General features: G+C 57.8%; 2 protein-coding genes across 2 annotated transcripts in view; one reads left to right on the top strand and one right to left on the bottom strand.

The window, feature by feature from the left end:
* TMIGD2 (transmembrane and immunoglobulin domain containing 2) overlaps positions 1 to 462 on the bottom strand; it is a 9,483-nt gene extending 9,021 nt beyond the window's left edge. The window contains exon 1 of the mRNA XM_027769605.1: positions 312 to 462. Within this exon, the coding sequence (XP_027625406.1) occupies positions 312 to 462 (151 nt within the window). The remainder of the gene's footprint in view (positions 1 to 311) is intronic.
* Positions 60 to 10,854, top strand: FSD1 (fibronectin type III and SPRY domain containing 1). Its single transcript, XM_027769606.1, has 12 exons — positions 60 to 703; positions 785 to 916; positions 1,391 to 1,492; positions 2,249 to 2,271; positions 2,428 to 2,549; positions 3,161 to 3,370; positions 8,506 to 8,604; positions 9,324 to 9,483; positions 9,839 to 9,918; positions 10,248 to 10,499; positions 10,586 to 10,674; positions 10,756 to 10,854. The coding sequence occupies exons 1-12, from the start codon at positions 686 to 688 to the stop codon at positions 10,852 to 10,854; spliced, it is 1,386 nt and encodes a 461-aa protein (XP_027625407.1). The 5' UTR covers positions 60 to 685.
* Positions 10,855 to 12,184: the final 1,330 nt, after the last annotated feature.

Raw genomic sequence — 12,184 nt, forward strand, 5'->3', positions numbered from 1 at the left:
CGGCCCCAGCCCTGACCCCCCCCCCCACGCCCTGGGAGGTGGCCCCGCCGGCTCCGCAGTGCCCACCCCGCAGACCCTGCGCTCCCGGAACAAGGGCCCTGGGAGCCAGAGGCCCGCGCAGGACCCGCCCACAGCGCCCCGGGGTCCCCTTCCCACCCACGGGCTCCGCTGACCTTTGTCCAGGTGACCCTTTGGCCTACCTCGCCCCTTCCCCAGGCAGGCCCGGCCTCGGGTAGGTCCCTGCCTGGCTCGCCCTGGAAACAGGGGGGCCTTTATCCCAGGCTCCCTCCTCCCCCGCGGGCATCCTTCACCCTGGGGTCTCTCCCCCAGGCTCCCCGTCCCCAGCGCGGGCCCCACCTTTGGGCGTAGGGGCTGTTGAAGGCTTCGCCTCAGGCAGCCCTGGAGCAGCGCCGAGGGGCTGTCCTGAGCCTCAGTTTCCTCGCCTGTGAAATGGGCCGCCATGGCGCCCGGCTGCTGGGCGGGAGCTTCGCCCCCCACATCCTCCCCTGATCCCTGGAGGAGAGAGCGGGGAGCCTGGGTGGGGGCTCAGGCCGACCCAGAGGCTTACCTGGTGCGTGCGTGTGTGCGCGTGCGCACGTGTGTGCAGGAGGCTCTGCGGAAGATCATCACCACCCTGGCCATGAAGAACGAGGAGATCCAGAGCTTCATCTACTCCCTCAAATAGATGCTGCTCAACGTGGAGGTGAGCGTGGGGCCGGGCCGGGGGCGGGGCAACTGGCCGCGTGCAGCCTCAGTTTCCCCATCTGCACACGTCCCGACCCAGGCGAACTCAGCTAGGGTGCAGGAGGACCTGGAGGCGGAGTTCCAGTCCCTCTTCTCCCTCCTGGAGGAGCTGAAGGAGGGGATGCTCATGAAGATCAAGCAGGACCGGGCCAGCCGGACCTACGAGCTGCAGGTGCAAGGCTGGGCGGGAAGCCGGCCGCAGACCTCACCCGGCCCAGCTGCCTCTTCCTCTACTCTCCGTGCTCCCGGGTCTCACGCCTCGGCCTCTCCCCGCCCCCACGCCTGCCGGCGCCCATCAGTACCCCCTCCACCTGCTGGCTTAATACCCCATCTCCACGCCCCACATCTGGCTCAGCTCATCCCCCGTGTGCACTCAGCTCCTCCCATGGGTGCCCCAGATCGGTCTGTGTCCCCTCCTGCTGGGGTCTCTGGGGCTGTAGCCAGGCCTCCTGGGAGACGTTCTCACGTCTGGGATTCCCGTTCCCAGGGGCTCAGGTGTGGACTGGGCACGTCAGATTTTAAGGGTGACTTCTGATGGGTGGCCAGGAACCCGGCCCCAGACTCTCTCCCACGTAGCCCTGAGAGTAGTGGAGCGAGTTGTCTTTGGTGCCTGGCACTGTGCCAATTGGTGCCACCCTCCCCACAGAACCAGCTGGCTGCCTGCACTCGGGCCCTGGAGAGCTCTGAGGAGCTTCTGGAGACAGCCAATCAGACCCTGCAGGCCACTGACAGCGAGGACTTCTCGCAGGTAGGCAGGCCCCTCTGCTGCCATACAAGCAGGGTGGCCAGCAAAAATACAGGGCGCCCAGGTAAACTGGTTTCGCACATCGACGAGTACTTTTGTTAAAAAAAAATGACTTATTGTAACCAGCAGTTGGCGCAATGGCTATGTCGCTGGACTCCCATGTAGCCGACTGTGGTTCGAGTCCCAGACCCAGGGGCTTAAACTTACGCCAGGCTCGTGTGCGTGTGTGCCCAAGATCCCTCCAAAAGGAGGGAGACGTGGAGAACATGGCTCTGCAGTGTGACCATCCCCCCGGGGGGGGGTTCTGTTTTCCTAGTTCTGCGTCTCACTCCATTGAGTGCATGCACCCTCTGGCAAAAAATAAAATATTTAAAAATTCATGGTTCCCAGGGCCAGCAGGTGGCACAGAGGTTAAAGCACTGGACTCCCACGTGGCCCACTGTGATTGGAGTCCGAGACCCAGCGACTTCAAACTCACACTGGGCATATATGCGTGCATGCCCCGATCCCCAGACGGGAATGGAGAAGGGATTGTAGTGTGGTCATCCCCCCAGGGAGTGATTTCTCACTGTCTGTCTCTGTCTCTCCAGTGAGTGCACATGCCCCATAGCAAAGCTCTCTAAAAAACAAACAAGAACACCCAGCACGGTTTGCCCCGGGCCGGGGCTGCCACGCGCTGGGCAGTGCCCAGCCTCCTGTCCGCGGGGCTCCCTGCTCCGTCAGGGTGCGTCTCTGACTTGTGCTCTGTCCCCTCTTTAGGCTGCCAGGCAAATCAAAGATGGGTAAGACCCGGTCTGTTCCTCCACCCCATGCCCTAGCCCTGGGGAGAGGGTGGGGACGTGGGAGCGTGGTCCCTCCCCACATAGAGCAGACCCACGGACCCGGGTGCCGAGACTCCTGCAGCAGGCATCCCTGTCCCTGCCCTTGCACCCCTGCAGCGTGACGATGGCGCCTGCCTTCCGGCTGTCACTGAAAGCCAAGGTGAGCGACAACATGAGTCACCTGATGGTGGACTTCGCCCAGGAGCGGCAGATGCTACAGGCACTCAAGTTCCTGCCCGGTGAGTCCATAACGGGCAGGCTACCGGGCCGGGATCTCCATTCCGGTCAGAAACCCTGGGAAAGAACCTAGGACCGGCTGACCAATCCGACTGTCCGAAACCCAGGCAGGCCCGCCCCTGGGTGGGGCCTCTAGATGCCCCGCCTCATTGGGGTGGAGCCACAGTGATTCCCACCTCTGACTGGAGACACTTGACCCCCAAGTCCTTGAGGGGCGGAGCCACAGGCGGCCCCTCCCACCAGGTAGTGGGGTCACAAAAACCTCTACCTGCAGGTGTAGAACTCCAGGCAAGCTGCACCACACCCCCCAATTAGAGAATTCTGCAAGTTTTGCCTTTGTGCAATGGGATCCTAAGTGACTCTGCCCTTTACTGGTTGAATCCCAAGAAGGATCTGCCCTGACTCCCACTCTTGAGGCACCCCAGGAGGTCCCCCTTTGGGGGGGGTCCCAGAACCTCGAAGAGGCCCCACCCCAGGGGTAGTACATTAGGCCACACCCACAAGGGGCATGATCAGAGGAAGCCACACCCCTGCTGTCTACCACGTGGGTGCAGCGCCAGCCAGATCCGTCCTGCAGGCCCAGGGCCCTGACCTCTCCCTCTGTCCTGGGCAGTGCCTAGCGCCCCTGTGATCGACCTGGCTGAGTCCGTGGTGGCAGATAACTGTGTGACCCTGGTGTGGCGCATGCCGGACGAGGACAGCAAGATCGACCACTACGTGCTAGAGTACCGGAGGACCAACTTCGAGGGCCCGCCGCGCCTCAAGGAGGACCAGCCCTGGATGGTGATAGAGGGCGTCCGGCGCATGGAGTACACCCTGACGGGTAAGCCGGCCTGGCCTCCCAGGGCGCCCAGTGTGCACCGCCGCCTCCTGGGGGTGCGGAGTAATAATAAGGGAACCCGTACTGACGGCAGCGCGGCCCGGGTGGCCCTTTCTAGGCGCTGGGCGTCGTTCGCCCACGTGTAACGGGCATGCCTTTGGGCTCTGAGACACAGGACCCGCCGCACCCGGGCCTTCCGTCCTCACCTCCCCTCTCCCAGCGCCGTTCACCCTCACCATTCATCCTATTCGCTGCACGCCTACAGCTCACCGGCACCGGTAAAGACGGCAATCTCAGCGCCTTAGAGATGGCGCTCTGGGGACCAGCAGGTGGCGTAATGATTACGTCGCTGGACTCCCATGTAGACTACCACGGTTCAAGTCCCGGACCCGGTAGCTTAAACCTCAAGCTGGGCACATGTGCATGTGTGCCCAAGATCCCAAGAGGACAATGGAGGAGAAGGGACTGTGGCGTGGCCAAACCCCTGTGGGGGCGGGTGACTTCTCACTTTCTGTCTCCCTGGCAAACACGTGTGCCCTATAGCAAAAGAAATCTCTCTAAAAGATAAAAAGAAGAGGGCTATGGCTCCCTGGATGTACCCTCCAGCCATCGGGGAATTTCTGGGGAAGCCACCCAGATGGCGAGGGAGGTCTGGAGGAAAACTCCAGGATTCCTAGTGAGTTTAAAGTGCCATTCTGGGGAGGACCAGCAGGTGGCATGGTGGTTAAGGCCCTGGACTCCCGCACGGCCAATCACAATAGATTTTTTAAGAAGGCCATTTGGGGGGGACCAGCAGGTGCCTGCACTCCCACATGGTTTGAGTCCCAGACCTAGTGGCTTGAAACTCTTACTGGGCACGTGGAAGACGGCTTGTGGCGTGGCTGTCTTCCTGGGGACAGATCTCTCAGTTTTTGTCTCTCTCTCTCTGCTGACTGCATGCACCCTACAGCAAAAAGCCTCTTTAAAAAAGAAAAAAGAAAAGCGGTCCTGAACCCCAGGAAGCCCTCGGGGAGCTGTGCTCAGTGGTGACATCAGATCCACTGGCTGGCTCCTGGCTGGTTATCTGTAATTAGCACTCGTGGTTAATAATGAGCCTGCTAATTACAGGGGAGGCAGGCACCCAGCCAGAGGGCTGAGGAGCTGTTGCTTTATTCTTGGCATGAAGACCAACACAAACACACCCATGTAAATATATATACTAATATATTTGTTGTTACTTTTTATTTTGAAATAATTACGGATTCACAGGAAGTTGTACACACACGAAAAGGAGTGAGGATCCAGGTCGCCTTCACTCAACTTCCCCCAGTGCTGGTAGCTTTATATAGTTCACCGTCGGAACCGGGAAGTTGCCGGGCCAGCCGGTGGTACGGTGGTTATGGTGCTGGATTCCCACATGGCTGTCTCCCTCTCTCTGTCTCTCTCTGGTGAGCGCATCTGCCCTATAGCAAATTAAACAATAATAATAATGATGATGATAATTAAAATTCAATATATTTTCTTTTTTTAGAGAGGGAAATTTTTGCTATAGGGTGTGTACACTCGCCAGAGACACAGAGACAGAGACAGAAAGCGAAAAATCACTCCCCTAGAGGGGGATGACCATGCCACAATCCCTTCCCCTCCCTTCTCCTCTGAGATTTTGGGTACTTATGTACACATGCCCAGCGTGAATTTCCAGCTACCGGTTCTGGAACTCAAACCATGGTCGACTATGTGGGAGTCCAGTGACATAACAATTATACCATCTGCTGGTCCCCCACCTTTTTATTTATTTTTTTGGAGAGTTTTTTTGTTTGTTTGTTTGTTTGAAGTGGTGGTTTTTGCTACAGGGATCTTGGGCACACACTCACACACGCCCGATGTGAGTTTAAGTCACCCCGTCCAGGACTCAAACTGCAGTCGACTACCTGGGAGTCCAGTGATATAGCCATTAGGCCATCTGCTGGTCCCTATTTTATTTTATTTTTTAGAGGTTTTTGCCTTAGGGCATGTGTATTAGATGGGAAGGAGAGAGAGACAGAGACAGCGAGAGGGAAAGTGAGAAATCACCCTCCCCCCGGGAGGATGGCCACACCACAATCCCTTCTCCATTTTCTCTGGGATCTTGGGCATGCACACACACATGCCTGGCATGAGTTTTAAGCCGCCAGGTCCAGGACTCAAACCACATTGTGCCATGTGGGAGTCCAGCGATATAACCGCTACGCCATCTGCTGGCTCCTCGTTTTGTTTTGTTTTTAATTTGACCAGAGAGAGACAGGGAAAGAAGAGAGGGAAAGCGAGAAAGCAAGCCATCAGGCCCAGGACTCGAACTGTGGTCCGCCATACGGGAGTGTCCAGCCCCTTAACCACCATGCCACCTGCTGGCCTGCCCCCCCCCAGAGATGGCGCTCTGGGGACCAGCAGGTGGCGTAATGATTACGTCGCTGGACTCCCATGTAGACTACCACGGTTCAAGTCCCGGACCCGGTAGCTTAAACCTCAAGCTGGGCACATGTGCATGTGTGCCCAAGATCCCAAGAGGACAATGGAGGAGAAGGGACTGTGGCGTGGCCAAACCCCTGTGGGGGCGGGTGACTTCTCACTTTCTGTCTCCCTGGCAAACACGTGTGCCCTATAGCAAAAGAAATCTCTCTAAAAGATAAAAAGAAGAGGGCTATGGCTCCCTGGATGTACCCTCCAGCCATCGGGGAATTTCTGGGGAAGCCACCCAGATGGCGAGGGAGGTCTGGAGGAAAACTCCAGGATTCCTAGTGAGTTTAAAGTGCCATTCTGGGGAGGACCAGCAGGTGGCATGGTGGTTAAGGCCCTGGACTCCCGCACGGCCAATCACAATAGATTTTTTAAGAAGGCCATTTGGGGGGGACCAGCAGGTGCCTGCACTCCCACATGGTTTGAGTCCCAGACCTAGTGGCTTGAAACTCTTACTGGGCACGTGGAAGACGGCTTGTGGCGTGGCTGTCTTCCTGGGGACAGATCTCTCAGTTTTTGTCTCTCTCTCTCTGCTGACTGCATGCACCCTACAGCAAAAAGCCTCTTTAAAAAAGAAAAAAGAAAAGCGGTCCTGAACCCCAGGAAGCCCTCGGGGAGCTGTGCTCAGTGGTGACATCAGATCCACTGGCTGGCTCCTGGCTGGTTATCTGTAATTAGCACTCGTGGTTAATAATGAGCCTGCTAATTACAGGGGAGGCAGGCACCCAGCCAGAGGGCTGAGGAGCTGTTGCTTTATTCTTGGCATGAAGACCAACACAAACACACCCATGTAAATATATATACTAATATATTTGTTGTTACTTTTTATTTTGAAATAATTACGGATTCACAGGAAGTTGTACACACACGAAAAGGAGTGAGGATCCAGGTCGCCTTCACTCAACTTCCCCCAGTGCTGGTAGCTTTATATAGTTCACCGTCGGAACCGGGAAGTTGCCGGGCCAGCCGGTGGTACGGTGGTTATGGTGCTGGATTCCCACATGGCTGTCTCCCTCTCTCTGTCTCTCTCTGGTGAGCGCATCTGCCCTATAGCAAATTAAACAATAATAATAATGATGATGATAATTAAAATTCAATATATTTTCTTTTTTTAGAGAGGGAAATTTTTGCTATAGGGTGTGTACACTCGCCAGAGACACAGAGACAGAGACAGAAAGCGAAAAATCACTCCCCTAGAGGGGGATGACCATGCCACAATCCCTTCCCCTCCCTTCTCCTCTGAGATTTTGGGTACTTATGTACACATGCCCAGCGTGAATTTCCAGCTACCGGTTCTGGAACTCAAACCATGGTCGACTATGTGGGAGTCCAGTGACATAACAATTATACCATCTGCTGGTCCCCCACCTTTTTATTTATTTTTTTGGAGAGTTTTTTTGTTTGTTTGTTTGTTTGAAGTGGTGGTTTTTGCTACAGGGATCTTGGGCACACACTCACACACGCCCGATGTGAGTTTAAGTCACCCCGTCCAGGACTCAAACTGCAGTCGACTACCTGGGAGTCCAGTGATATAGCCATTAGGCCATCTGCTGGTCCCTATTTTATTTTATTTTTTAGAGGTTTTTGCCTTAGGGCATGTGTATTAGATGGGAAGGAGAGAGAGACAGAGACAGCGAGAGGGAAAGTGAGAAATCACCCTCCCCCCGGGAGGATGGCCACACCACAATCCCTTCTCCATTTTCTCTGGGATCTTGGGCATGCACACACACATGCCTGGCATGAGTTTTAAGCCGCCAGGTCCAGGACTCAAACCACATTGTGCCATGTGGGAGTCCAGCGATATAACCGCTACGCCATCTGCTGGCTCCTCGTTTTGTTTTGTTTTTAATTTGACCAGAGAGAGACAGGGAAAGAAGAGAGGGAAAGCGAGAAAGCAAGCCATCAGGCCCAGGACTCGAACTGTGGTCCGCCATACGGGAGTGTCCAGCCCCTTAACCACCATGCCACCTGCTGGCCTGCCCCCCCCCCTTTTAAAGCCAGGATTTTTGCTATGTCACAATCCTCTTGTCTCAGGCTCCCCAAGTCGCTGAGATTTCAGGCACATGCCACTACACTCAGCCTTTGGACTGCACCAGGAACTGAACACCAGCCTCCCACGTGATCCTGGCCCGTGGGGCTCAGCACCTGAGCAGCACAGCCCCATGGCTGGGCCATAGGGAGGCTCTTTAAGTAACCGCGTATGGCTCCATGCAGGGGTTGCAGCAGGTGGCCCTGTCCCCTTTGTCCCCACCGTTGTTGACTGTGGGGTGCGTTGTCAAGGAGGCTTGCCAAATGTACTGGCGGGTTTTCTCAGGCAACCTACCTCCTAGCTGGCCAGCCTAGGGAAAAGAGGGGTGGCTTGCTGTAGTACCACAGTCCCAGGGCCCATTCTGATTGGCCAACGTTGGGTCAGTGCTTTGTCCCTGAGCCAACCACTGTGACTGTATTATCATAAATCATCCTGATTGGCCAGTGTGAGTTGGAGGCGGAGTCAAGAACTCCATAGCCCCGAGGTGGATGAGGTTTAGGTTGGCCGCTCAGTGATAAGGTGCCATTTCTAGGGTGCTCCTGAGGATGGGGGGCAGTGGGATTCTTGTGGGACGCATAGGCTATGACTAAGCTGTTGCTCAGAGTCTCAGAAAATACATAATGTTGCCTCCTAGGTCTCAAGTTCGACATGAAGTACATGAACTTCCGTGTGAAGGCCTGTAACAAGGCGGTTGCAGGCGAGTTCTCTGAGCCGGTGACCCTAGAGACGTCAGGTGACTGGCCACCACCCTGCCCCGCCCCTGAGTCCATGACCCCTTCCTCCCGGTGCCCTCGGGATCAATGCATCACGAGAACCCTTTACTCAGCGATCTGTGGTGTTTGTTGCCCTGCCTGCTGGGGAGCTCAGGGCTCAGTTCCCAGTGGCATCCTGAACTCAGCGTCAGGAACAATCTGCTTTCATCCTTCGTTTTCCTCCATTCTACCTGGATGGTTTTTACTCTTTCTTTCTCTTTTCCACACATAGATAAATCCTCTGTAGCGCTGGGACAGAGTATCAGTCATAAGGCGGGTCCCCAGCTTCCTCAGTAACATGGTGGCACGTCCCGCCAGGAAGTTCCCTGTGGTCTAGCCTAAGTCCCTGCTGTAGGCCAGCCCCTTTCCTGGGGCTAATCCCCACCGCAAGTGCAGGGCAGCCCAGCAGGCCTGAGGATGCCTCCAGACCTAGGATAGACGTAGGCAGCAACCCCGGCCTTCACGCCTCTGGCTCCATGCTCCCTGCTCCCCGTCCTTTCCTCGTGGGTGTCTCTCTGCCTCTGTCTCTCTTTCTCTCTGTGTCTCTTAGAACCTTTGGCAGTTTCTCTCAGGCTCGGTCTCCTCGTCTCTCTGCTCCGTCTCTGTCTGGGTCTGTCTTGGTCACTGTCTGTCTCTGTGACTCTCTCTGTGTCTCTCTGGGTCTCCCCATCTCTGTGACTCCCTGTCTGCCTGGCCCCAGCGTTCATGTTCCACCTGGATGCGTCCACATCCCACCAGAACCTGCGGGTGGACGATCTCTCCGTGGAGTGGGACGCTATGGGCGGGAAGGTGCAGGATATCAAGGCTCGCGAGAAAGATGGCAAGGGGCGGACGGCGTCTCCCGTCAACTCCCCGGCCAGGTAGCCTGCCCCCTCCCCTCCCTTAGTCTCTGGTGGAGCAGATCGAGCTGGACATGGACGCCCAGAGCCCAGCGTGGCCAGGGCTGGGGTGGAGGGAGGGCCCTGGGGCTAGAGGAGTCTCGAGGGTGAGTGAGGGGCAAGGAGATTTTTGGATAGGGTTTTGATAGTTGAATAGGAGTCTTCCAGGTGAGGTAAGGCACTGAATGTTCTGACACGAGAGGGAAGACCCGGTGTTTAGAGAGGCAGGCGCTGTCAGGGGCTGAGCAAATGTTCACGGTGGCTCGGGAGGACTGGAGAAGCCCCTCTGGGGGGGAGATGAGGGCTGCACTGAGCCACGCCCCTCTGCCACCCACAGGGGTACTCCGTCTCCCAAGAGGATGCCCTCAGGCCGTGGAGGACGCGACCGCTTCACGGCTGAGTCGTACACGGTGCTGGGTGAGGATGGGGAGAGGCGGGGCAGGACCCTGATGGGGTGGGGGCTCCCTTGCTGGGAAGGGCACTGGGAGGTGAGAAGATGGGGGGTGATTTTGGGGGAGCCCCAGCTGTGCAGTTAAGGAGAGGCTCTGGGCTTGGGAGTGGCTGGGCAGCAGCTGGGCGGGGCACCCCAGTCTGCGTGGCTGGGCCTTGGGGACGCCCGGATGAGGGGAGTAGCTGGACGCACGGGGTAACGGATCGCGGAGGACCAGGGTTTGGGGACTAGCTAGGTTTGGGGTGCAGTGGCTGGGATCTCCAGAGGGGACGGCGCTCACGCTGCCCGCCCGCAGGGGACACGCTGATCGACGCGGGCGAGCATTACTGGGAGGTGCGCTACGACCCCGACAGCAAGGCCTTCGGCGTGGGCGTGGCCTACCGCAGCCTGGGCCGCTTCGAGCCGCTGGGCAAGACGGCGGCGTCCTGGTGCCTGCACCTCAACAACTGGCTGCAGGTCAGCTTCACGGCCAAGCACGCCAACAAGGTCAAGGTGCTGGACGCGCCCGCGCCCGACTGCCTGGGTGTGCACTGCGACTTCCACCAAGGTGACCCGCCGCGCCGCCGGGCCGAGCCGCGCCCCCTCCCCTGGGCCCTCCCCAGCGCTGACCGGTCCCCTGCCCCTCCGTGCCAGGCCTCCTGTCCTTCTACAACGCCCGGACCAAACAGCTGCTGCACACCTTCAAGGCCAAGTTCACGCAGCCGCTGCTGCCCGCCTTCACGGTGAGCCGCGGGCCGGTGGGCGCCGGTGGGCTCCGGGGAAGGCATCGCCGGCTCAGCCCCAACCTCCCCTCCTCCCGCCAGGTGTGGTGCGGCAGCTTCCAGGTGACCACCGGCCTCCAGGTGCCCAGCTCCGTGCGCTGCCCGCAGAAGCGGGGCAGGGGCCCCACCAGCCTCACCTAGGCGGCCGCGCCCCCTGCCGGGCACGGGGGGCCAGGCACCCTCCTCTCACATGCTGCTTGGAGCCTTAAACCCTGACGGGGTTCACCAACAGGGACCGGGTGCAGGGCGGGCCCCCCTCCCCACACCTCCAATAAAGGTCAAACACTGGCTGAGCGCGCGCTGGTTCTTGGGTCCGGGAGGCCCTGGCCACAGCACGACTCGGGACCTCAGCTCTCTCAGCCATTAACAGGCTGGCCTTTACATCTTTCTTCCTTGAAAGAATTATTCTATTTAACTTTATTTACTTAATTGGACCAGAGAGGGACAGAGCAAGAGACAGAGAGAGAGTGAGAAAGCAAGCTGCCAGGTCTGGAACTCAAACTGCGTTCAACCTATGGGAATCCAGTGCCTTTAACCACCATACCCCCTGCCGGGCCCCGTTCTTGGCTTTTTAAAAATAATCATTCATTCATTCATTCATTCATTCATTTTAATTTGACCAGAGAGCGGAGGGGAGAAAGTGAGAAAGCCAGCCACCAGGTCCAGGGCTTGAAGCGTGGTCGGCCATATGCCCAGCACCGTAACCCCCACGCCCCTTGCTGGTCCCCTGCTCTTGGGTTTTTTTGTCAGAGAGTGCACGTCCTCACCAGAAAGAGACAGAGAGACAAAGAGAGGGAGAGGGAGAAAGGGTCCCCTCGCTGGATGCTCCCACCACAGCCTCCTCCAGTTCTCCACCCTGCTGGGCCCGGAAATGTGCCGTGTGTGGGTTTCCAGCTGCCAGGGGCCGGGACTCAAGCTGCACACGTGTAGGAACAGGCTTTCTCAACTGCCACGCTGCGGGGCCAGCCCTGGCTTTTTCTGTTCCTCTTTCTTTCTTGCTTTCTTTTATTTTTTAGGTTTTTGGCTATAAGGAGTGTGTGCTTGATAGAGACGGAGAGGGAGAGTGAGAAATCACGCCCGGGGGTGGCCATGCCACAATCCCCTCTCCTCCATTCTCCTTCTGGGATTTTGTGCACGCACACACGCGCGCCCGTGTGATTTTCAAGCCGCTGGGTCTGGGACTCAAGCCACAGTTGGCCGTGGAGTCCACGTAACCCGCCTTAACCACTCTGCCGCCTCCTGGCCCACTTTTCCTTTCATTTTTAATTCATGATAGAGCATACGCTCTGAGGGGTTTGCGGAAGAAAGCGGTGTGCCCTCCACGGGGTGGGGGAGCGCCGCCGTCCCTTCCCCAGCGCCTCCTGCACACGCCTCGGGTGCCTGGTGTGTCAGGCCGACCCGGCTGGGGACCGCAGCAGAGGGACCCAGTTCTGAGCCCTGAGTCACTGCGGCCCCGCTCCCGTGGCCCCAG

This window comes from Tupaia chinensis, unplaced genomic scaffold, assembly GCF_000334495.1.
Source record: "Tupaia chinensis unplaced genomic scaffold, TupChi_1.0 Scaffold149964_2, whole genome shotgun sequence".
NCBI lineage: Eukaryota > Metazoa > Chordata > Mammalia > Scandentia > Tupaiidae > Tupaia > Tupaia belangeri.